General features: G+C 33.5%; 1 protein-coding gene and 1 long non-coding RNA gene across 3 annotated transcripts; both read right to left on the reverse strand.

The window, feature by feature from the left end:
* Nucleotides 1-12,076: 12,076 nt before the first annotated feature.
* On the reverse strand, nt 12,077-14,017 carry LOC132722909 (uncharacterized). The gene is made up of 3 exons (XR_009624679.1): nt 13,918-14,017; nt 13,371-13,447; nt 12,077-13,155 (listed from the first exon to the last, which is right to left on the reverse strand). It is a non-coding gene; the product is annotated as an uncharacterized LOC132722909 (long non-coding RNA).
* A 5,784-nt stretch (nt 14,018-19,801) lies between these two features.
* LOC132722910 (uncharacterized) lies at nt 19,802-27,096 on the reverse strand. 2 transcript variants are annotated; one of them, XM_060707525.1, is made up of 4 exons: nt 27,028-27,096; nt 24,576-24,664; nt 20,553-21,836; nt 19,802-20,016 (listed from the first exon to the last, which is right to left on the reverse strand). In XM_060707525.1, exons 2-3 carry the CDS (start codon nt 24,646-24,648, stop codon nt 20,560-20,562), a joined length of 1,350 nt encoding a protein of 449 aa, XP_060563508.1. In that variant the 5' UTR covers nt 24,649-24,664; nt 27,028-27,096; the 3' UTR covers nt 19,802-20,016; nt 20,553-20,559. The 2 variants fall into 2 exon arrangements, with proteins under 2 accessions (XP_060563508.1, XP_060563507.1); XM_060707524.1 differs by lacking the exon at nt 19,802-20,016 and having other exon boundaries at nt 20,357-21,836.
* Between the last annotated feature and the right edge of the window lie 286 nt (nt 27,097-27,382).

Below are 27,382 nucleotides of genomic sequence, written 5' to 3' on the forward strand. Positions count from 1 at the left end.
CGCATAAAACACACACAAAAAAAAAAAGGGGAATCCCAAAATATTCATAAAATCTGTTTTTTTTTTATTAAAATAAAAAATTACTTTTAGAATAATAAAAAAATTTATTCAACATGATAAAACAGGTTTAATATAAAAAAGGTTCTTTATTGTTATTTAGTGTAAAACCAATCCCTTTAAAAGGGCCCTCGCTAATAGCGAAACTAAAAGGGGGACAATTACACAATTTGGGTTTTGACATGCTTTAACACATATGGTTTAAAAATTTAATTGTTTAACAGTATTTTCCTTTGCTTTTAATAACCACGATCTTTAAAGAAAAAACAAGAAATTCAAAATTTCCCTAGGATGCCGATCAAATTTATAAAAAGAAAATTTTTTCCCCTTTCATTAAAAATTTTTGGATTTTACAAATTCGGAAAAACCCCAATGAACCTTTAAAAAACCTTTAATAAGAAATCTTGTCATCATATATCTACTAGTTCATCTGCACCTGCTGTTTGGACGCCCTTTGATGCTTTGCATCAATGCTTTTCTTGTTCATTTTATTACCCCGAACAAAAATATTGCGATGATCTGAAATTGTTAACTAAATCTAACTGTAACAATAACTAGAAACTGTCCTTACCTTTGAAGTCTGAGACATACGTATGTCCCAGTTTAAGTGTACTTTAAGCCTACTTGGGAAGTTTTCTTTTTCTTTAATTAATGACTTTATGCAAGTGAGAATCTTAAAATCATAAACATACAAAAGCTAGGTTTTATTTAGAAACAAAAACACGTAACCCCATTTACAGGTTATATCTCGAAATCGATCCAATCTGTTCGAAAATATTCTTAGCATGGTTTTTGACCCAAAATAACAATGATATCCTTTTGGTCTTCCCAACCATACTGAACGTTTTATGATTAAAAGTTTAAAAATAATATTCCCGTTGCAAATGCTTTAAATCGTTCGCAAGTTCCAGTTGCACATAATTTATTTAAAGCAAGTACTCCGTTGAAAAACGGTGTTCATTTTTAACTATTTAAACAAAAAGATATTTTATACACAAAAAAGCACACCAGGGTGCGAAACAACTAAATTTTTGGGTATTCATAGTTACTTCCTGAAATTTAAAAATATGCCTACGCGGTTTAACGTCGAAAAATAAGAATGAATCATGAAAAAAATGGCGGCCCATTTTAGTTAGAAAAATTGACCAGTGACCAGATTTTATACGTTAAAAAAATCTGGTCTTAACATAATGCTACTCACAAATAACAAACACCAATGTTGGCAGGGGCAAAACTTCGATAGGCTTTATTCAAGTTTTATTGCTGGAGGAATACATTATACTTTAAGAATAACATACATATTGAATTTTAAATATCTCACTACAATGCACTTGCATTAAACTTAATACTTCAAGAATAAATTTTGATATTTTAATGTTACATGCTGCAAAAATCACCTGCCGGTACTTTTACAACATTTACAACATATAACAACCACAGAAATCTGATGGATTATACATCTACGGAAGGCAAGGCCGCCCACGAAACGAAACCTCTTTTTTGAGGAAAAAAAAAAAACGGTGGGTGCCGTAAACGGAGAACTTTCCCGACCTGTCACGCTCATTAAGGCTGATTAATGGCGCAAACCCCAACACCGCCAGGAATTATAAAGAACGCCTGGCGAGCGATTTGAAAATCGCCATTCCTGGCCTCCGGAATATAGGATTCTACGGACTCGTCCAAACATTGCAAATTTTATGTTAAAAAAGCTTACATCCAAAGCTAAATTAAAAAAGTGCTTTTCTTACACGAGATGCCCAGACTTAAATTACAAAATTAATCATAAAAAAAAATATTACAGCTTAAACAGACTCTATGTATTTAATACAAGGGGGTGTCATCATTTAAATACAAAACAACTAATCAAAATGCTTGTGGAATGAATTTGTTCTCGGGAATTTTGAAATAAAATTACGCCTTTTGAAAGGACCAGAAGTTCAAGCCTTTAGAATAAAAAACCCGCTCTGTTTTACCCCCCAAAATACAGCCTAATACCTTTTGCCCGTTTTTGCACAAAGGACTGGGCGCTTTTTGGTTAAATCCCCCATGTTAAACACATTTTCGGACTATACATGTAAGGGAAAACAGAACTTTAAAGGGTCTTAAAACTTTGCAAAACTCACAAATAAACAAAACCCACAATGTTGAAAGGGGCAAGATTTCCCGATAGAAAAATACAAATGTTTTTAGAGATTTTTTTAAAATTTAAAATTTCGAGAACAAAAAAGGAAAAAATTTAAAGTATACTTGAAATTAGCCCTATTTTTTTATAACAAACGTTTTAAAGAAAACAGACAATTCTTTTAAATAAAATTTTTTATTAAAATTTTAAGCTAAATCAGATTTCCATTTTCCCTTTCCGTTTAAGGAACGTTCTGAAACACCTTTCTGCTTCGCGACCGCGGAAGCTCCGCTTTCGCGTAATGAGATGCTACCCAAATTAATGTCGGCGGACTAATTTTAAAAATTGCTAACAAATACATTCAGCCGGCCGCTCGAGAGAACTAACTTTTTGTCCTATCTTTAAAAAAAACATTCGAACCAATCTGCACGCTGGACGAAACAAAACATAGTCCGAATTTAGAACAAAACCGGCACAATTAGTATCGTTGTTTAACATTAGCAACCGGACACGTGTCAGATTTCCACTAGTTTGGCACCATAACCCCTTTAGCAATTACTACGTACTTGCCTTCCGATATACATCTGTTTTTGGCTTTTCTTAACAAAAAACCTCTAGTAATCAGCAAAAAAATTTAACATCAACAACTCGTAAATCACTAACTTCATTATATCTAAAAGAAAGCAGCAAAACACAACAAAGAATCATTTTAAGTCTCTTAAAATATTAATGGTCTTTTGTGTTGAAAATAAGTCAAAAGTTTCACTAAAATTTTCCGGCATTTAAAACATCTTTCTTCTGTACAGGCTTAGAGTTTGTTCTTTTTGCACATTCAAGCATTTAATCACAATGGCTTCTTGTGGGAAATCAGCTAAATCGTTTATTTCATGTAACCACCTAATTTGCGTAAAAACGCTGCTGAAACAAACAGTGTCAGATTTATGTAAATCTATTAACTCCGAAAGGTACATCGCTACATGGATAGGAAAAAGCTGGGGTAAGCACTTGAAATCCGTTTGAACAAAACTCTTTAAATTTGTTTAACATCGTGAATAATACTTTGAAATAGCTTCCATCCCGCTGCTTTGGAATGTATAAAAATTTGATCGGCCATCCTGCCCACTACATTATCAATATTTTCCACTGAACTCCGGCTTCCAAAATGATTTTTCAGATTTCCCGTGTTAAGCAACACCTGAAAATATATTTAAGCATATTAAAACAATCTGAAAATTGACTGTACTATACGTTTTATTATATCTGTTAAATATTTAAATTCTTTAGCTGTACAGTTTCGCCACCGCAATGCCACATTCTGAAAAAGAAACGGTTCTTTGCTGAAAAACACCGTTGTTTCCCCTTGCCTACTACAACTGCGCTGTAAAAGGGAACCACAAATGTATTTTTTAAATGAAATCTTTAAATTGTCCCTGTTATCTACCAATAAAGGCCAAATGTGCAGACTTCCAAAAACCTTGGAACCAATAAGTGTACCAATACACTTCCATTTCCAGTTTTACTATCTCGTCTTAGCAACTTTGCTTGGTGTGGGTACCAACCAATTATTTTCCTTCTTCCACACCTGATCAAAACAATTAATACCCTCTGTACCAAGGTACCCACCATTTTGAATTAAAATCTCCGACACTTGCATTATCTAGTGTTGTTAGCAAAATCGGTCTACAGTGTGTGGGACCCCACATTTTTCTAAAATACTGAAATACCATGATTGCTTATATACCCAGTATCCCGACGTCTAAACACTACTCAAATGATCCCACTCTACTATTTAACGAACGAGGAATCCAGTCAACGACAAATGTAATTTGATCTCATCACATGTTCTGTGAAATCTAAGCAAGTTTCATGTAATTGCTCGACATTACTACCTGATTTGAAGCGATAAACTTTAAATTTTATTATCATTAAAAAATTTGATACTCTTATCACGTAGTTTCGGAAGATTACTTAACAACATCCTATACATTGCTCTAATTCTCTCCATGTAGAACTACTTTTTATTTCTTGGCGCATTGCCATTGCGCCACTAAATGTGATACTTTTCCCTCTAACACTGAACCCTTGATCATGTTCGTAATCTGCATAACGATCTGAAAATTCATACAATCACTATCATACATTACAATGCCCATCTAAAACATTATTTTTTGAAAAAATGGTCCGTTCCGGACCCACTAAAACGACAGCTCACTTCCGGAGCCCGTCTATCCTCGTGTCATATACTAAAGACAGGAACTTGAGATCACTTCCGTTGTGAAATCTGTATTAGCGTCCTCTTCCGGGGACGATAATGTAAATGTCCATTACATGATCTTGCCAGTTCAAGACTGTTTACCCTTGAAAATTCAAGGTCACTTCCGGGACTTATTTTCTTAAGTCTTCTACTGAAGATTGTGGTTTAAACATTTTACCCTTGCATGCTTTGTTCGAATCCAGCCCCAGGATTCTTGATTAAGTAATACCTCCGGAGATTTAATGTTTTACTTCTTTTGCCGAGCCACCAGGTTCGAATTTATTACTTTTTTAAAATTTTTTACTTCCATCTAAAAAATTTTTGGGCATACTTATTTCCTGAATTTACTTCCTTACTATCAAAGTATTCAAAAACCAAATTTAAAACCCCGTAGCCCAATCTATTCATTGAAAACACACTGAAATAAACTACAAAATTTTTCTTTCCAGTTTTTTACCTTTTTTTTTCAAAACCGAGCTTTTCTCGCCAAAACAAAAAATTTCTTGAAACCCTTTGTCTGAAAAACTTATTTTGCAAACCCAACTTTTTCTTTTTTAACATTTATGAAAATCCCTTTTTTTTTGCGACAAACAAAACTTTCCCCTTTAAACACAAAACGGGTGATACACCGGGTTTACAATTTTTGGGGCAAAGACTCCCCTAAAATTTTGTTTTTTCGGGCCGAGCATTAAAAACAAACACTATAGATGTTTCGAACTTAAAATTCTCTCAAAAATAAAAACAATCTATTCGACAAAAAATTTAAATCATTGCCCCAACCAGCTAGCATGTTGAGACGCTAACCAATTACATTTTTCTTGAGCTATCAAAAATCCCAATTCATTTTAAAGTTTTTCTGAATGAACAAACTTGAAATGTTTAGCTTGCTGAAAATCCGCATTACTTCCAATTGCCGTCGTCTAAAAACATAACGACTTTGTGACCTAAAGATCGCCAAAATTTACTACACACCTTAATAATTTTGTGAAAATATGACTGCGGTGCTATGCCAAAAGGGAGGACGTTAAACATATAATATTTTGTTTTACCCTTAGATGTCCAAGAAAAAACCTAAAAAAAGTTCTATTTTTTGAAAAAATTTCTACATGATGGATAAGCGCTTTTTAAATCAAATGTATATACATAACTGGATATGTCAAACAGCTGTTTGAGCGACTTTAATGTCTTCAAATTTAATTTTGAACAAATGTAAACAAGGTTTGATGTGCCTACAATCTAAAACTAATCTAGGCTTACCGTTTTACTGTAAGCGACTGTTAAAGGGTTAATTATTCTTGGTTTATTCTGAACCTGTGAGATAACACATTTGCTCAATAAGAGCTTATTTCTGATTCTACAAAATCTGGATTTTCTCTTGAAGACTTGTTATTTTTTAAATATATATCCAGGGGGTTCTCTAAAGGGTAGCCTATATCCATTTTCTACAACGTCAAGTAAAAAAACTATCTGAAGTGATTTTTCTCCAGTATTCTAAAGATTCCTTAAGACGCCCTTTTGGCGATAAACCATTAATACTTACATGATTTTTATCCTTTTCAGCAATAGTGTAGAAATTTCACATTGATCAACATTATTGCAAATATAATTCTTACCGAAAATTGCTGGATAATCGTTACTATGACAACCAGACTTCAAGTTACGTAGCTTCTCTACAATCTAAAGAATCAACATTTAACGTGGTATCTAACATAATACCCTCTCTCTGGAACAGAAAGTCCGTTGTCAACCATACAGTCTTGCGACTTTTCATCACAAAAAATATGACAATTAGAAACACTTAACTTATTGTTAGGACGCCTGTTTTGCTGACAGTCTGCCTTCCAGTGTCCAAAATCCCCGCAGGTATAACATGCTCCTGTACGCTGAGTCTGTCCTGTAGAACCCATAGAACGCTGAGGCTGACTAGTCGTCTGTTCCCCCGTGTTGACTCGTCTACGATAAGGCAAATTCCTTATTCTCGGCCTTCTTGACCTTATCCGCCTTAGCCTTCCCTATTCGCCCTGGCCTCCGCTTTGTAAATGCGCTTCTCGTCTTCATTGCCAGACGCAATTGGATTCGACTCATACTCCGCCACGAAAGGCGCCAACCCAGCTCAGAACCATCAGCCAGTTGAATTAACTTCTGTCTTTTGCTAAATAAAAATAAAGCATTTCAATTATACTGTACATAACTTGCAAATATTTTTATACATGCATTCAATACACATTTACTGTTACATCGAGCCCATACTATGTTTACATAGTGCATACCTTTAGACTTACACTGATCAGGCCACGCAAATTTATAAAATTGGTTACGAACGAAATGAAAAAATGTTACCTTCTATTAACTGAAACTCGTGCTCTATCGATATCTTGGTGAAGACAAAGATGTGCTAACATCTTCTAATTTAGCCATTACTTTAGCATTATGTCTGTATTGCTCGTCATTACTCTTCCTTTTAAGTTTTGTTTTTCTTGAATATCAGAACAAGAAAGAATTGGAACCCACTTATCTTATTATCATGCCCTCAATATTTTTTCAACAGCTGCTCATTATTCCTCTTTCAATGCTGACTGCACCTTGGGTCTTTCAATAATCCCCCTTCCATTCCATCCATCCTGTCGTCGTCAGAACATTTTCAAATAAAAGCCTAATAAAATTTACGCCTTGAAAAGGACAGAAGTCAAGCCTAGAATGAAAACCCGCTCTGTTTTTACCGCCAAATACAGCCTAATACCACGTGACCGTTATGCACAAATGACTGCGCATTTGTGAATCCCGCCATTGTTAAGACACATGTTCTGTACTATACTATGTAACGTACAGAACTTTCAAATTACCTTTTGTAACAGTAGCAAAATTCTTAGTCACGTGGTACACTTGCAGTAACAGTAAGAATAACTCCCAGAGGCCTATGGGAAATTAACATTACGAAAAAAGTGAGGGGTAATAAAATCAAATTAGCACACACATCTCGAAGTATAAACATTCATCATATAATACACTATCAATGAACAATCTAGAAAACTAAACTACTTAAAGAATGAACATGAAAAGAACTTTCTTGAAAGAAGCTGAATGAACATGAAACATTATATAAACATCAAATAAACAAAATTATTAAAAATGATAGTGGCATAAGTAGTCATCGAACCTACGACATCGAAATTATCTGTCCTGAGTTCACCTACTGAGCTATTCAGGAAATAGATACTTCACACATTTAAAATAAAGCCTATATACAAAACACTAACAATTAATTTAAAAAAATCAATAATTATGAATATTTTGCAAACGCTTCTTTATTATTATTGTGTAACTAACCGAAATAAAATAAGAAAATATGCAGGCGTAATGATGTTTAATCTCTATATCCATGGAACAAATCAGTTGTTGAAAATACTCGTGGGCAATGAAAACGCAGAGTTGAAAATTGTAGACTCGGTTTTCTTGGGTATATTCGTCAGTGTTGAAAGTCTTTCTTATGATTCTTATAAAATACCCGTGGGTCTTCAGTTGTTGTACGAGATCTGATACGCTTTTATTACTTAATCAATTTTTCTGGCCTACTTTCAATCTGCCCGCTCTACGTCGGGATACCGGACATTTGCAATAATAAATAGTAATTGAGCCTCTATTAAAGTCGGTATATATAATGCAGTACAGTTCACCTTTAGATTTTCTTATGACTAGAAATCGTACAAAATGCAATAAGTTATTATGTTTATCTTGGCATAAATATACGCTCTGAGAATTCAGAGCTTTATACCCGCCTAGACAAGAAATGAATTGACCCGCTGTACACCACGTTACCGGGCATTTATATTTTAAACCATGTTATATAGACATGTATATATACATTAGACAAAGTGATTTTGATGTTCTGATAATGAAGATAAAGAATGTGATATGAAAGTCGTTGAAATCTCATAATGTCACAAGAGGCTTTAATCTGATAATACGAATATATTATCATTTTTTTAGATTCACATATAACACTCCTTTGAAGAATTGGCTAATCAGACAAGATATTGCTATATATCATCAAGATAATGACATCTTTATTTTATACAATTGAATTTTGGACATTTGGACAGAATTTGATATGATATGGAACTTTTGACTGTCTAAATTGATAATATTGGATACAATAATTATTTATATTGAGAAAAAATGGCTTGAAGTTCATCGATTACATTTGTTTTCAATAACGTTTAAGATGAAATCATTATAATAATTTCTTACTTCATCAGCAAAGAATACAAAAGATGGAGACAGATGTTATCTATGTCTCTGACAATACAAACAACAAAATAGGCAATATAAAACACTTTAATGTATATATCTCAGCTTGGTCACTTACAACAACATTAAGCATTGCAAAAGATAATTAAGAAATATACTCAGAAATAAATTGAAACTTTTCTTGTCACTTTTAGGTCATATGTTTACAATTGAAAAAAAATATTCTGAAAAAAAACCCCGGAGAGATCTGAAAATTTTCACACGATTTGATTATATGTCTAAACGTTCACCAAATACAGAACATTAATCTGATAAATTATTCCTTGTAAACCTCATTGGTTGCCCTTTTAATACTTTTAATGGATAAGTAATAGGTTTTAAAAAATATACGAACTTTAACGGGGGTTTTTCAGCGCATTGGGGGAAACAAAGGGGAACATAGGGAAAATTTAAACTAGACGGTAAATATTCAAATTAGCGTCTGGGAAAAACATTAAGATTTGATAATGGGCTAAAATTAATTTACAGTCTATATTTTCCTGTAGGCATACTTCAAGGTCATTCATGAAATGGCAAAATAGTAATGGCGAAGTTAGCTCCACGGGAGTTTGGGTGTTAAGATTGTACGTTACTATACATCGACCTTCATACCAGAGACCGTTTCTATATATAGTGTAAAAGCATTTCTGATTGTCAACAAAAGCATCTTTTTTTATTTTTTGAAGTATACTAGTCTTTTTTATGATAGTAGATAAAACGAAAACGGCATCGGTAGTACAGTGACCGCATTATTTTTGGTCCATACTGACATTCTCTCATTTATTATTCCTGCCGACAACTTAGTAGCGTGATTCCCCTATAATTGTTTGCAATATTAGCTAGGTGGTTGTTTTTTGTGTCGGTTCAATTATTTTTGTCCGAGTTATGGCCCTTTAATAATTTCTATTTGTCCGGACTACTCCTCTTATACCACTTATGCAATTTAAATGAATCTTAACCAGATTGATCTGAAGCTCAAGTTCTTGCGCATATTGCATGGGTTTCTGGTTGAATGATTTTAGGCCGAATTATGGCCCTTTAATTATAAAGGATGTGTTTTTGTGTGTTGCCAGATACACAAAAGCTTGTACGGACTACTTCTCATAAACTGCTGGTGCAATTTTATCACAACTTTACAGGAATGAAGTCTAGTTGTGCAAATCATCGGCATTTTATGTTTTAATGAATTTTGCCAGAGTTATATGGCCCTTTAATTATTTTCTTTTAAAGTTTGTCTGGACTACTCCTCTTATACCACGTATGCCATTTCAAGGAAACTTTACAGGATTGATTTATATCTATCACTTATATTCTACAAGTTATAGTTAAAGCGACAGACTGTTATGTGGAAAAATCATGGCCTGGTGCGACATCGAAGGCTTTTCATTACAGAATGTGGACCGAGAACATTGGCTGTTAGGAAAACCCGAGATGCCGCCCCAGGTCATGATATTTCTACATGACAGTCGAGTTTGATATATTATAACTGTTTTATCGCATGATAAACAGAAATGAGAATTTAAATAAACATAAAATTTCAATTTTTACTTTTCTCTTCATAAATTTAATTCCCCACTCGGAACCTCGGTTACTTTTTATGTAACGTGTCAATGACCGATATTGTATATCAACACCATATATATGAGCCGATCAGAAGTATTTATGGTGTTCCTGATTGGTTGGATAACCAAAGACACAGAAAAACATTGCTGTAAATAATTAGGACGTGCCAGTTTTACGCTTACCGCCGTTTCATCAGCATTTTAAAGGCATGCCAAAAGATAGACTTTTAAATTTATATCAGTTTCAGAGCTGCATAAAATAAGTCAAATAGACATTGACCCATAATTGCGACTATGGGCATGAAGTGAACCATGTAAATATTATGCAAGGACGTTCCTTGATGTGGAAAATAAATATGCAAAGTTTCTTTGATCTTTTTCAAAAAGTTTATCACTAACTTTCTTACAGCGTCATAACAAATTCGAACACGTTTCACAATACTCCCCTATTAAGCAGTCGAGTGAATAATTAGTTAAGTAATTAATGCATGACGGCATAAAAAGGGAATGATTGCAGTACACATGACGTCAACAAATCAAAATAAGCAAGGCCTTCCCACCATATCTACGTATTTTCAAAACCTTTCGTAAGCAGAATGTCATTTTTCCTTTTCTATATGGAGACTATGTTATTCAAGCTCGTCTCGTGAAAATGCGTCTATTTCGGATAATGATGTCTTTATTACAGAATGATACACAATAGAATAAATTGTAGATTGCTTTATGAAAGTGATGCATAATTTTGTTGCTAATGTTTTATATTATGCACATATGGACCTCTTCTTTGACCAACTTATGGCCCTTGAATGAAAATGGTGTTTATAAAGTTTGTCCGGACTACTCCTCATATACCATTAATGCAATTTCAATGAAGCTTTACATAATTGACTGGTAGGTAATGATTTTTGGCTGAGAAATCGCCATTGAATAAAAAGGTGTTTTTTGTGTTGCCAGGTACACAGAAGTTTGTTTGGACTAGTCCTCAGAAACTTCTTATGCAATTTCATCAAAACTTAAGGGAAATGATCAATACCATGTCTAGTAATGCATCTCATCAACTTTTTTCGGTTCATTGAGTTTTCGCCCTTTCTGTCCAGACTAATCCTGTTATACCACTTATGCAATTTCAATGAAACTTTAAAGGATTGATCGATAGTTCAAATTCCTGCGCATATTACACAGGTTGAATGATTTTTGCCGAGTTATGGCTATAATTAATGAGACGGCACAATGTCATCACTGATGGCCCTTGTTATTAATCCCTCTGATCACTGACATAGACGCTTTGATGTCAGATCCTGCCCCCAACGTGATACGCACCCAATGACATTTCCATAGCATTCAGTGACCTGTCACAGAAACCATTGACCAATATTGCAACAATTGACTTCCATATCAAGCATTGACTTCCAAAGCAACCGATAACTTTCCATAGCAACCGATGACTTTCCATGGCAACCATAGACTTTCCATAACAACTAGTGATTTACATAGCAATCATTTACTTTCCATACCAACCATAAACTTCTTAAGCACCCAATGACTTTCCATTGCATCCTCCAGTGAATTGCCATAGCAACAAGTGACCAATTTGCATCCATAGACTTTCCATAGCAACCATTGACTTCCATATAAAACAATGACTTTCCATAGGAATCTATAGCAACAAGTGAATTTGCATAGCAACCATTGATACTTCCATAGCAACCAGTGACTTGATGGCAACCATAGACTTCTTAAGCACCCAATGACTTTCCATAGCATCCTGCCATAGCAACCATTGTCTTCTGACTCATATAGCACCCAGCAAACACAAGACGTCATACTGACGTCAGATTTAAGTCAGGTTCTGACGTCGGATGACGGTCGGAAAAACGGTTGGATTTGAAAGTTTTTTTGACGTAATAATCTGACGTCAGGTAGACGTCAGAATCTAACCATTATTTAACCTTTTTTCTGACCAAAATCTGACCATTATCTAACCATTTTCCGACCTCAATCTGACCATTTTCCGACCTCAATCTGACCATTTTCCGACCTAAATGTAACCAGTTTCTAACCATTTTCCGACCTCAATCTGACCATTTTCCGACCTAAATATTAACCCTTTTCTGCCCTAAATCTGATCATTTTCTGACCTTCATCTTATCATTCCCCTAATCCTTTTTGTTTCACCACGTCATAAATATTTTCTGGCTTATCCTGATTTGATCTAATTTAATGTAACTCATTCTATTAAGTAACTTTCCCTCAAATGAAATGTATAACAGAAAACTTAAAGCAAAAATATGTTTCATGCTTTTTTAATTTAAGATAAAAGTTGCAATTTTAAGCTGATACATACAATTTTAGTAAATTCTGCAAGGTTAAATAATTTTCATAAATAAAACAAAATAAAACATAAAATAAGTTAATTACAAAACAAAAAGTATTACAAAAACAATGACATAAATGAAACTAAGAAAACATGTACAAATATTAAAGAACAAAACAATGTATGCACATTTCTATCAAAGTTTGCCTTATCAAATAAAACAATGAAAATATTATAATTTTAAGAAAAGTTAAAAGATTCTGATAATAATGTTTCAAGCAATTTATGACAGATTTTCAGTACTTTAACTATATTTCTACAGCATTTCTAAAACATTTAGTGCCATTTCGCATATTTTGACCTCCTTTGATAATTGTCAGTAATGTATAAATTGCTGCCTTTTAGTTACTTCACAAAGTTATACTTTTAGATATCCATGAGAATTAGCACGAATTTGAGGTGTGATGCTTTAAGATATGACATTCTTTCAGCACACCTCGTCTGTCCGGAGGATATGTAGCGTTTGTAGCGCCCAATAGTGTGTGTGACATCATTTTCACTGAAAAAAAAAAAGAAATTTATGAAACATGTAAAAATAACAAGCAAAAATGTTTTCATGGTTATCTTAACTTAATGAACAATTTTGCCAACTTTTTATAAGAGAGTTTTAACAAAAATTAAAAGTAAACATAAATACTGAACATTTAAAAAGCCGCTTTTAAACTCCAGTTTAGTACGGATTAAAGTATGTAATAGAATTTACAAAAATCTTACTTTCATATGTTTCTTTTTAAATATTCACGTGTTTCCGTCCCTCCGACCTTTGAGAGCATGTCCAACACTTTAACTACCTGAAAAGAAAATTATATTCTAACTTATGTATATATTCTACGTTTGAAATAGAACCGTTACGCAAGTCTTAAATATTTCATAGTTTTAAATTAAAGATTTAATGCCGAAATGTCTGGAACCAAAACGTCTTGCGTTATTTAGGACCGAAACGTCTTGGTCCGAAATGCTCGAAATTGTATAAATTCATTCTCAATTCTCAGATTGTAACTGACAAAAACATCACAGTTTAAGAAAAATATGAAAACTAAGCATTGTCTTTGGTAGTACTGAAAGGCATATTATAAACTCTTCACAAGCAGAGTTAAAACATGTCAATTTTAAAAAGATTTATTATTAGACATTATCGCGAATTTGTGTGACATTTTACTTCAGCTGTTCAAATAATGATAATTAAATTTAAGAGTGCTTGCAATCATGCAATTATTTATCAAATACAAAGTAGAAATAAATCTAAATAAATTGAACTGACCTTTTTGTTCAAGAAAATCTGTAATATTCACTTATCAATGCATCCCGATTCCTGACCGACAGCCAAAACGTAACGCCTACGAATTTGAATTTCCATCCACACACCGTATTACCGGCGGCAGTGATGGCAGATCACTGTAGTGATGGCAGATATCTGGAAATTACCGATCGGTACAGGTAGGTTATAAATTTGATTGGTTTTATTATATTACACAAATACGGCCCATTTCATTGCTATTAAACTATTGTCCATTGAATGGAGATACTGTAAGGTAATTTTGGACTCGTTTTATCCTGTTTTCAGACTATTTTGAGCAGGTTAAAAGTGAAAGCCTTAGAAAAATCCTTGAAAATGTCTGTTTTCTGTTCAAAATATCTCAAGTTTTAAGTAAATGGCAGGATTTCCTGTTATCAATATAGACGTTCATCCATTGGGGTCACGCAAGCCAAATATCTACCCCGTGAGTCTTTTCTTGAAAGTTTTACAGACGCTTAATTTTGTCCGGTCGAAGAAAAAATGCTGCCGTTGTAGGCAGATACATATTATAAATGCTGCCGTCGATGGCAGAAATACCATGAAAGTGGCTAACATTCTGACAGAAAATCAAGTTCAATCTTTTATCAATTCCTCTTTTCTTTGCGTCCTTTTAGTCGGAATTGAGACGTTAAACTATCATTTCTAATATTTTCTCAAGATAGAAAAGTTATTACCCATTACCCCATGAGCATCTTGTGAAAAATGGCTGTTTTCATTGAAAGGTCTCCAGTTACAAGTTCAAGTTGCTATAAAACTATAAAAACTGCTTCAATACTAATCAAACTTGGCACAAATGTTGACTGGACCATTGCCTTTGTAACAACATGTTCAGTCTGAAATTTCCTGTTACCATAGCAACTAGGGGACATCTCAAAATTGCCAAAAATCACTATTTTGCGTTGATTTTTTCCATCAAAATTGATTTCAAAGTGCTGCCACTTCTCAATGGATTGAGATAGAGTCAAAGGCTTTTCAGCATTGGTTACACGTTACCTTATGATCGACCTGGGGCCATTTTTAGCCTCCCACAAGTCCAAAGTTTTCTTTGAAAGCAAAAGCAAAAAAGGAGGGGGGGGGGTGAAAAAGGCGTAGAAAGGCGTATATATCTGGTAATGGGTTTAACAGAAACTGATAAAGAAAAACGAAATTACCCCAAAAACGCGTTTTTCCATGTTAAAACATGGCCTCACATATAATTTTGAAGAAAAAATTGCTGTTTTGTAGATTTTTTTGATTTTTTTCATTAATGCGGTATGTGCATCGAAAAAAAAGCTTATTAGCAACATGCAGTTACAATACAAAAAAGTTATGATTTAGTACCACAAAATTTCACTATAAATAGAGAAATGAACATGAAAAACTTCATTTTTCTATATTCATGCATGTGTGCTTGATCTGTTGTGTCTGTCAGTTACATGCATACAATACTATATGTGTCTTAAGTTTAGCAGCGCACTCCCTTTTTAAGACATAACGCCAATTGCATATTACAGCAAGTAACTTCTGTAAGTGGATATTCATTTGCTAGCATATGACATTATTTTCTCGAGGTAATAATGTTCATCGCTTTATGACAAATAAAGGCTGAAATTTACTTAATCGGCGCAGATAATAAATTATTAAATTGATGTAATAAAGGGAGACTATTAACCTCGCAACTGGCATCAGTGTATCATAAAACAATGTATGTTAATGTAAAATGGAAAAATAATATTATTGACAGTTCAAATATTTTCCTATATTATCAAGTTCTTGAAAAAACACGACAACGTTCATTTCTTAAAATTTTCATGTGTGTAATAGCGTTGTAGTTTGCCTTTGATTTACATTTTCTATGCTAAACTATAAACAAACAGTTCTAAACATCACGCGCTCCCATTTAACTATATATTTTTTCATTCATTTTAGTTGTAACCATGACAACTTATAAAGATGAACCTTTCGATGATTCATATCACAAGATGAAAATAAATCCTGTATTTATAGGAAAAAAACTAGAATTTTTTGATTTGTTATATTTTTTTTCTCTTTTTTGACCTTTCAATTCATATGAACAGATCAAGCGCACATGCATGAATATAGAAAAATGAAGTTTTTCATGTTCATTTCTCTATTTATAGTGAAATTTTGTCGTCACTTTTTGTATTGTAACTGCATGTTGCTTAAAAGCTTTTTTCGATGCATACACCGCATTAATAACTTTTCTATCTTGAGAAAAATATTAGAAATGATAGTTTAACGTCTCAATTCCGACTAAAAGGACGCAAAGAAAAGAGGAATTGATAAAAGATTGAACTTGATTTTCTGTCAGAATGTTAGCCACTTTCATGGTATTTCTGCCATCGACGGCAGCATTTATAATATGTATCTGCCTACAACGGCAGCATTTTTTCTTCGACCGGACAAGATTGAGCGTCTGTAAAAACTTTCAAGAAAAGACTCACGGGGTAGATATTTGGCTTGCGTGACCCCAATGGATGAACGTCTATATTGATAACAGGAAATCCTGCCATTTACTTAAAACTTGAAGATATTTTGAACAGAAAACAGACATTTTCACGGATTTTTTCCAATGCTTTCACTTTTAACCTGCTCAAAATAGTCTGAAAACAGGAAAAAACGAGTCCAAAATTACCTTACAGTATCTCCATTCAATGGACAATAGTTTTATAGCAATGATATGGGCCGTATTTGTGTAATATAATTAAACCAACCAAATTTATAACCTACCTGTACCGATCGGTAATTTTCAGATATCTGCCATCACTGCAGTGATCTGCCATCACTGCCGCCGGTAATACGGTGTGATCCACGTGACTTTAGATTCGAATTAAAGGTTAATTATGTTTTCTTTCCCTTTTCTGTCACTATGATTAAATGTTAAAGCACTATTAAAAAAAACTCGTAATTTTGATACATATAATGTACCACAAATGATAATATTACAACGTTAAATGATTGGAACTTGTAAACAGATCTGTGGCTATAAATAGATTTCATAACAATAACACATGTAACTTGCGTATATACAGCGCCACCTATATGTTTTATTAGGTTGCAGCGCCGCGATCTTGGTCTGTATTTATATAAGAAAACTTCATTTGTAATCCAAATAACATTTGAAAAAAAGTTTAAATGATTACAACAGCGAATAAGGATTATGTTTTTTTTTTTTTTTTACCTACCGTCAGGACACCGACCATAACCTGACGTTAGTACGACGTCAAAAAGAAACGTCTATTAGACATCGGTATTTTAACGTCAGATTTACGTCGTATTTTGGTCGCCGACGTCGTGACCAAAATCTAACATTAATCCGACGTTATTTTAACGTCATGTGTTTGCTGGGCAACCATTAACTTTCCATAGCAATCTCGCCTTCTTTAGCACACAATGACTTTCCATAGCATCTAGTAACTTGCCCTAGCAAACATTTACTTCTGAAGCGAAACACTTGACTTCCCATAGCAGCCAGTGGCCAATATTGCAACCATTTACTTTCCGCAGCAACAATTGACTTTCAATACCAATCGGTGCCTTTCCGTTGGAACCATTGACTTTCCATCAGTGATCAATATTGCAACCATTTACTTTCCATATCAATCATTGACTTTCATATCAACCACTAACTTTTAATACCAATAAGTGACTTTCCAAAGTTACCAATTACTTTTCATAGCAACCGATGACTTCCATAGCAACCAGTGATTTTTCAAAGAAACCAATGACTTCCATATTGACTTCCATAGCGACCAGTGACTTTCCATAGCATCCAGTGATTTGCAAAAGCAACCATTGATTTTCCATAGCCACCATTGAATTTACATAGGAACCATATACTTCCATAGCAACCAGTGACTTTCTTCAGCAATCATTGACTTCCATAGCAAACAGTGTTTTCAAATAGCAATATGTGACCCTCATAGTAACCGATGACTCCCATAGCAACTGTTTGCTTTCCATGACAACCATTGACTTCCATATATAGTAACAAATGATTTCATATTCCTGAGAAAACATTAACTTTCTATTTACCATTGAATTTCATAACAGGCACTAACTTCAAAGGAAACAATTTACATGAATATTGTATAGCAACCAGTGACTTTTTTTAGTATTAAACTATTGTTTTCCATCAGCAATAGCAACCAGTGATGTTTTTACACGTGCACTACACAATATATGAACTGTATGTTATCAATTAAAGATTTAAACTATATTCTATAGTTCTGCTTTCGATTATTGTTAACAATATTATTTGTTCCTTCACATGAACATTATTCAGATGACCGATATTAGGGTCATCATGGCCTCTTGTTTTGTTTGATTATTATTTTCACAGGATTTACAGCTCGAATTCGCTGTTCCTTAAATCAATATTGACAAATATGGGTTTCTAAAAGCATTTTTCATGTATTCATCACCTAAATTTTTTACCAACTAAACAATTATTTATATTTTATCCATTCAGCGTAAAAGCATAGTGGTAGAGTGTTCACTTCGTGAGTTTTGAGTGTTTTTATCGCCATTTCGTTACACAATTACATAAAAGAAGTGTTTTATATTGACTATTTTGTTGTTTATATACTTTGCAGATAATATAAGAAATTACTAGTATGATTTAATCTTAAAACAAATGTAATCGATGAACTACACGTATTTGCACCATGTTTCCCAATATAAATCATCGTTGTATCCAATGTATCAATTAGACAGTCAAAAGTTCCATATCAAATCAAATTCTGTCCAGTTGTCAAAAAACTTAATTGTATAAAATAAAGATGTCTTGATGATATTACAATATCTTGTCAAAGTCGCAAATTCTTGAAAGAAGTGTTTCATGTGAATTTAAAAATGATAATATCTTATTAGATTAAGACATCTTGTGACATTACGTGATCATAACAAATTCTCTATCTCTTGTTATCAGAACATCAACTTCAACTTGTCTTAATGCATATATCGTACATGGGTTTACATGTATAACAACAAGGTTGCAAATAAAGATGTCCGATAATATATACCCCTGCTTATAGCGTGTCATTTTCTTCCTTACGTTGGACTTTAAACTAATGAGAACGGGCCAGGAAAACACCATAAAGTAATATACCAGAACTGACAGGAATTACATAACAAGAGCTGTTGGTAGGATAGCACGCTCGACTATTCTAAATGCCCGATAGTAAAAGAGCCTTGATAATGCTAAATTTTTTAAGTTCACAAAAGGGCTAATTTTTAAAAAAAAATCATGTTACAGGCCTTAGGGAGAGTCTAATACTACAGTATTGGCTTGACTATTCGGAAGGTAATATCACAAGGGTGTTTTATTGAGTAAAATTATACTAATTACCTATGAATTGACAGAAAAGGTACAAAGGCTTGTTATTAAGATGTTTTATCAAGTAAATCACTGCTTTATTATCATGAAAAAATTTTAAAGTTCCAAAGGGGCATAATTATGTCAATATTGTAGACAGAGTTATCCAACTTGTCAATCTGATGTACTTTGTTACTATAAATAAATATTGTAAGTTTCAATTGAATATCTCAAGCAATAATTTAGCTATTGGACTTTACAAAAAACTTTAACCAACGCAGACGCCGACGCGGACGCTGACGTCGACGCGACTACAATAGCTCTCATATTATTCGAATAGTCGAGCTAAAAATGAACGAATAGACCCAACAAAACCGTGTCTACAATTTTCAACTCTGTTTTCATTGCCCACGAGTATTGTTTTATTGTTGACAGTTTTATGAGAAGCTGATGAATAAACTAAAAAAAACATCTGTGTCATGTTTGTCACCAACGATTTGTTCCATGGATAAAGAGATTGATTTTTATGAGTATGGCATCATTTACGTCTACTTATTTTCATATTTGGTTTTCGGTAAGTTACGAGGACAAGAATATAGATGCTTCTGCAAATACTTCACAATTATGATGTTTTCTAATTAACTGTAAGCTTTTCCTTAAACGTTAAAACTCACTTTATGCTCCCCGAAAGGAGATCATATAGTCGCCGCTTTGTCCGTCCATATGTTCGTGACATGACTCTGAAACTACAAAAGGTATCAACAAGAAACTTTAGGTAGATAGATCTAATTGAGTAGAATTACAGTGCATAAGAACTGTAACTTTGCCATCCCTTAATTTTGAGTTATTACCATTGTTTTCATTTTTACGCTTTTAACTTTGTCCGGGACATAATTCTTAAACTACAAGAGATATCAACAAGAAACTACTTCTGTGTCCAAAACTTATACAGGGAGCATCTCCCGGTTCGACCGCCACTTGATAAAATGCATTGATGCAGAAACAATGTTTTTTTTGCAGTTTTACGTTATTTCAATTAGATAAGTTACATAATTATATTTAAATAAATATGATAAATACCACAAATCAAACAATATTATTCAATTTAAGCAATAGACAACAACAACTTCAACCATTGTGTAGAAATTTCTTAATGTCTGTGCAATATCTTTTATCTACACACTGTACATGTATTATAATTGTTAATACACGGCTTTATACACCTTTTCAAACAGTATGCATAGTTTGCTCACAAAATATCAACTTTAAAAATTACTTTTACCTATGCATTAGATGTGTTTCTCCCTCCATATTGTATACATGAGTATTTCATTGGAAGCGCCTCCTACTATAATTTTCGAATTCCTTTTATCACAGACCACAGTATATGGAATAGGCAGTTTTTCTGAAGCACCAAGTAGCTCACGTATTTTCTTCCCGTCATCTCCAACTTGAACTAAATTTTTGGATGAACAGCCTGTAACTAGCACTTGGTTTCCCGGTAACATACATATCCCTGCTAAATCACGTACTTTAGGGTCTTGGTATTTCCACTTAAGTTTACCATTTCTGTTTAAAGCTATGACTCCATTCCGTTCATCTGCAATATATACTGTGTCTGTAATAGGCTCCATAGTGATATTCTTGGGGTAAAGAAATAAAATATTGCCAGTCTCATCTTTTTCAAATGTTCTGGTGGGAACACCTCTTTTTGTAAACACGCATACCTTGGATGTACTAAATCGTCCCCAGCTATCACAGGAAACGTACAATTCGTCATGTTTTGTGTCAAAGTACAGTCCTGCACATCTTTGAGAAGTACTAAATGAAAATCCTAAAGATAATGTACCATCGCAAGATACAAACTGAACCTTTCCCTCATTCCTCAAAGCAACTGCTACTTCAAGTGGCCCTACATTACACAACGAGGAAGGATTTCCCGCCAATGCAATATTATTTTTCATCTCATAATTTCCATTCAACATTTTAAGTTTTTTATTTTTCGAGTCAGCAATGACAATGTATTCATTTTCAAGTAAACAAATATCAGTAATGATGCAGTCTCCATCTTTTTCCAACTTTACATTTATCATTCCTTGCTTTTTAGCCTTATACGGTATATTTGCAGTTTCTTCGAAGTAACCCAGCGACTTCATACCCACAAACTTTTGTATTCGCTCATTGTTGAAGCAGTAATCAATTGAAAGACTGCGACTTTTAGACATTTCGTCCAATGTATCTGAAATGCTTGAAGCTACCGTTTTACTTTTTCTCACACAGACAAATGCCTGTGTAGCACTCAAGTCAGAGTTATTTAACATTTTTGAAACTTCCTCAGATACTGACAACACCGACTCTAACTCCTTGACATCAGCCTTTATACGCTTTTCAAATTTAGCATGTCTGGAAACCACTTCTTTTCGAGACGCCTCTGCAAGATCTTTAATTCTTTTGATGATACTTTCCTCGTGCTTATCTATGTCCTTTAGAATGACAGATGCCTCCTGATTGATCGATGATAAAAGCAACCCTCTTTCATCTTGTTCCACTATAATCTTTGCTATTACTTTTAGAAAGAAAAGAAAGGATATATTTTATTCCATTTGTATGTATATTGTAGAATATCATAATAATGATACAAATTATCAACAACAACAAAACATATATAACAATATACAATGTATGTAAAGATCAAATGAATTGACTGAAAAAAATATTTTCAACTTATAAGAATAAAACGTAAGTTTTGGTCATAATCATATTCACAGTTGATAAACGACTGTTATTGAAGTCACCATAGTAATAGTTTCTTTATACATCAGCTCAATTCTCTTGTTACTTTGCACAAAAACAATAAAGTGGGAACGATATATTTTTAAATAAACTTGTGTTATAAATCTCATTATCTATAGAATATTCAACTTGTTATATCGCTGCAGAACAACGTTCTCAATAGTTTAATTTCTATATACATATCCTCAATTTCTAGCATGCTTGCAAGTTTGTTATAGCAATCCTTTTCATTTTTCACCATTCTTCTCAAATACATGTACAATAGAATCCCTACATAAGACCACCTCGGAATTAAGACCGCCCCACTATTAAGACCATTTTTTAAAAGTACGGAATTTTCTGTTCTTATGTCAATGGTAACATGATCCAGAATTAAGACCACCACGTTTATCCACTTTTAAGACCACCAAATTCAGTCCCAATTCTTTGTTTTGTTCTTTATTTCACCCCACTATTGAGACCTCTGATTTAAAGTCAACACCTACCTAGATCTTAAATGTTGTTATTATCTGCTTGAATGCTCTTAGGAATAACACTTAATTTCGCAAGGTGTCAAAAACACCTTATATTATAGGGATATTATATGAAATTAGGTGAGAAAGTAAATTTAAGAGTGGTTTAATGTTGCATTAGGCACATTGATTATGCTAAGAATTAATTTCTAATTTGATTGGTGAATTATGTACCTCATTGAAATCAGACCAAATAGAATTTGATATTAAATTCCTTTTTTCCCATCAGATGTTGATAAGAATATTTACAATTAAGACCACCCCGCAATTAAGACCACTTTGGTCCAGTCCCGATGGTGGTCTTAATTAAGGGTTTTACTGTATTCAGATAACATTGCAAGATAATCATTCTGACACAATTTACTATATAAATACATCATATGAATCATAAACAATGCAATGTATTATTAACAATAACAAGAGCTGTCAGTAGGACAGCACGCTCGACTATTCTAAGTGCTTGATAGTAAAAGAGCCTTGATAATGTTAAATTTTTTAAGTTCACAAAAGGGCAAATTTTTTTATAAATTCATGCAATAGGCCTTAGAGAGAGTCTAATTATACAGTATTGGCTTGACTATTCGGAAGGTAATGTCACAAGGGTGTTTTATTGAGTATAATAATACTAATTACCTATGAATACATAAATTTGACAGAAAAGGTACAAAGGCTTGTTATTAAGATGTTTTATCAAGTAAATCACTGCTTTATTATTATGAATGCATTAAATTGTCCCAAAAAAGGCACAAACCCTTCAGTAGTTATTGAGATAACAGCTTACAAGCAAATCTTTACCTTGAATTTCTAAGTTGAAAAAGGGGAGAAAAATCAGCCTAAATGCAAGATAGCATAATGGATCTTTGTCAGTGACCTACAATTATGACCCTAAATGCATATGTGAAATTTTAAATAAATATCTTTAATAGTTATTGAGATATGTAAAACTTGCATGTAAACATTAACGAGGAGACTAAGTAGAAAAGGGGATATGAATCAGACTTAATGCAAGATAGAGTTATGGAACTTGGTCAGTGACATACAATTATGACCCTCCAATTATGACCCTAAGTGCACGTGTAAAGTTTCAAGTAAATATTTTTGAAGACTTGAACCTATAACCAAAATTTCTAAGTTTCAAAGGGGCAAATAATTCTGCAAATATTGCAGGCAGAGTTATGCAATTTTGCAAACTGATGTACATTGTTACTATAAAAAAGTGTTTTAAATTTCAATTGAATATCTCAAGCAATAATTGAGATATTTGACTTTACAAAAAAACTTTAACCAAAATTTCTAAGTTCCAAAGGGGCATTATTCTTTCAATATTGTAGGCAGAGTTATCCAACTTGTCAATCTGATGTACATTGTTACTATAAATAAGTATGGTAAGTTTCAATTGAATATCTCAAGCAATAATTGAGATATTTGACTTTATAAAAAACTTTAACCAAAATTTCTAAGTTAAAAAGGGGCATAATTCTGTCAATATTGTAGGCAGAGTTATCCAACTTGTCAATCTGATGTATCTTGTTACTATAAATAAGTATTGTAAGTTTCAATTGAATATCTCAAGCAATAATTGAGATATTTGACTTTATAAAAAACTTTAACCAAAATTTCTAAGTTAAAAAGGGGCATAATTCTGTCAATATTGTAGGCAGAGTTATCCAACTTGTCAATCTAATGTACCTTGTTACTATAAATAAGTATTGTAAGTTTCAATTGAATATCTCAAGTAATAATTGAGATATTTGACTTTACAAAAAACTTTAACCAACGCAGACGCCGACGCGGACGCTGACGCCGACGCCGACGCCGGGGCGACTACAATAGCTCTCATATTCTTCGAATAGTCGAGCTAAAAATAATGTAATATCTTATCTAGAAACATAAAATTTTCAATCCGACTCAAGTTCAAATCTTATCTGTCTTAGCGAAGCTGATTTTAATCAGATCGACGCAAACCTTGTACGGAAAATCAATGATTTAAGACTCAGTACCTTTGTCTATACATTCGTTAGCTTCTTTTTGTTCTTTTACATCAGCGTTTTTCACAGCCTCTTCTATTTCCATTATATTAACACACGACCTTAAAAGAGATTCGAAATGTAAACGTCAATCGGAACGTCCTCTGTTATTATTTGTAATGACCTCGGAGATAATACGGATTGAAAAGTACATGAAGTTTCAGATGTTAACAGAAACAGAGAGTGTAAACATGGGTGTATATTTGAAATCCAAACGAAGATAAAGTCTGTTTCGGTACAATTATGAATAAAAATATGTGTGACAACCATTTTTTTCATTTAAATATGCCCACTGGTGTACAATTTTAAATAAATTCTGATTTAATATCAACAGATTGACTTTTTAAACTTTCGTTTTCTACAATCATAATTATGAATATGTTTGCTCTTGTATCTATGAATTCACATATCATAGTTGGACTTACTTGAAATATTGGAAAAGAACTTGTCAACAAGTCCAAGCATTTAATTACTATTTGTTTACATATATACCGTATCCGTTCTGTGTATTTCGAGGTCCTTTAATCGCAAATTTTTGGCCCTTTCCGTCAGTCTTCGGAACCTCGATGAATAAACAGAACGGATGCGGTATTTCGATCTAACTATAGACATGTAAACAAATAGTAATTAAATTTTTAAATCATTATTGAACTGAAACAGACTTAATTTTCCTTTTGATTTCAACTATATAACTATATACTTCGTGTTACATTATCGAAGATTACACTCACGAGGTTATTGAGGATGTATCGCTTGCGAGGTCCTTATCCGAAGACTGACGGAAAGGTCGAAATATTGTCAAGAAGTATGGCAGACCAGATTAGATTTTGACGTGAATGATATTTTAGATTAAATTTTGGACATCTTTTATTCATGATTCATTTTCTTTGTCTATTGTTTGATATTTTTCATATATAGACCTCCTTACGGTGGCAGAAAGGTGACATGTGTGTGTTTTTTATTTATCTCGTGCGCACGAGTTAGTAAGTTGTGGCCACGAGATAGCTAGGTCGTGGCCACGAGATACTATGTAGTTGCCACGAGTTAGTAAGTCGTGGCCACGAGATGCTATGTCGTGGCCACAAGTTACTAAGTCGTGGCCACGAGATAGCTAACTCGTGGCCACGAGATACTATGTCTGTCGTGGCCACGAGATAATTAAGTCGTAGGCATGAGATACTATGTCGTGGTCACGAGTTACTAAGTCGTGGCCACAAGATAACTATTTTGTGTGCACGAGATAATTAACCAATCAGAACACACTATATATATCATGATTTTTTAAAAACTTAACAACTTACTTTTACATGCACCATAATCTTTGAAATACTGAAGATATTCACTTTGAACTTGTCTTTAGGATCATATTAGAAAGTCACATTCCAATGCCCATCAGACAATAAAATTTGTTGGGACAATTTTGTGATCGAATTGGTCAGTTTTTACGTACTACGGCCTGTTTGCCTTGTTAATACGATAAAATAAGAAGGAATATGTCCTGGTTTATTTTATTTGGATTGGGGCATTGTCCATGGACAGTAGATAGCCTATAACAATGTTTAGGGTCAAGGTAAACATGACACTTCATGTAAAATCCTTACCTGTCGGATGAATAATTTAGAAGGGACAAGCCACGGTTTATATAACCCAGAAAGATCATTGCATCTGATCAGAAGATGACATCTAATAATTTCGAGGTCATTGGGTCAAAAATCAGGGTCACAGTGACGCCACGACTAAGTAACTCGTGGCCACGACATAGTATCGCGTGGCCACAACTTAGTAACTCGTGGACACGACATAACTTATTTCGTGACCATGACTTAGCTATCTCATGGCCACGACTTTTTAGTAAACTCGTGGTACGGACATAGTATCCTTCGTGGCCACGACTTAGCTATCTCGTGGCCCACGACTTAGTAACTTATGACCACAGGCATAATATCTCGTGCGCACGAGATAAATAAAAACACACACATGTCACCTTTGTGCCACCGTACCTACTTACACTTATATAATGTAGGTTATGAATTCTAGAATACATTATTCAAAAAGATAGGTTGCCTAGTGGTTCGTCGGCGGTCAGCTTCTCATTACAGTGACCAAGGGGTCCTAGGTTCGAGACCGACTTGGATCATTATCATATTTCTTTTTTATCAATCTATATAAGCTATACATTGGTAGATCCAGGAAGCAGACTTTTTTTTATAATCGAGCTATATAAATATGTTAAAACTCAGTAATTAGAAAATGAAAATCCCATGTAATATCGTAAATTGGAAATTGTAAACATTAATGGTCGAGACCTATCATGCAGCTGTCACGGTATCTGGGTATTACACACTTTATATTTGGGTTTAGCATCGGAAAATAAGAAAACATAATTATCAGGATAATAGTGTAAAAAAAATAATTGTTGTTTTACCTATGGTTGCCAGAAACACATGCCCCACAGCAAACTTATCGTGGTCCTTGCAGTATTTGTTAACAAAACCGCCCATGATGTTTGTCACAACAAAGTTCTGTTCCGGATTTGTTTTCCTACTTTTTCTGATCCACGATTTTTGCGTCGTCCAAAATCTGGTGAGATTCCATAGATGAAAATTTACAATGATCTTCCACACACACTGTAAACAAATATACGTTCCACAAAATCTTTCGCAGAATTTAGAACCTTCTTTAATTACCGCTCTTTTTTGAACACGGAGCACAGTAATTATCAATAGCTCATCATTGCCTGTTGTGTCAATAGATTGAATATTAACATTTGTCTCCATCGT

Source organism: Ruditapes philippinarum, unplaced genomic scaffold (genome assembly GCF_026571515.1).
Source record: "Ruditapes philippinarum isolate M1 unplaced genomic scaffold, ASM2657151v2 ctg12437_1_1_1_1, whole genome shotgun sequence".
NCBI classification, from domain to species: Eukaryota; Metazoa; Mollusca; class Bivalvia; order Venerida; family Veneridae; genus Ruditapes; species Ruditapes philippinarum.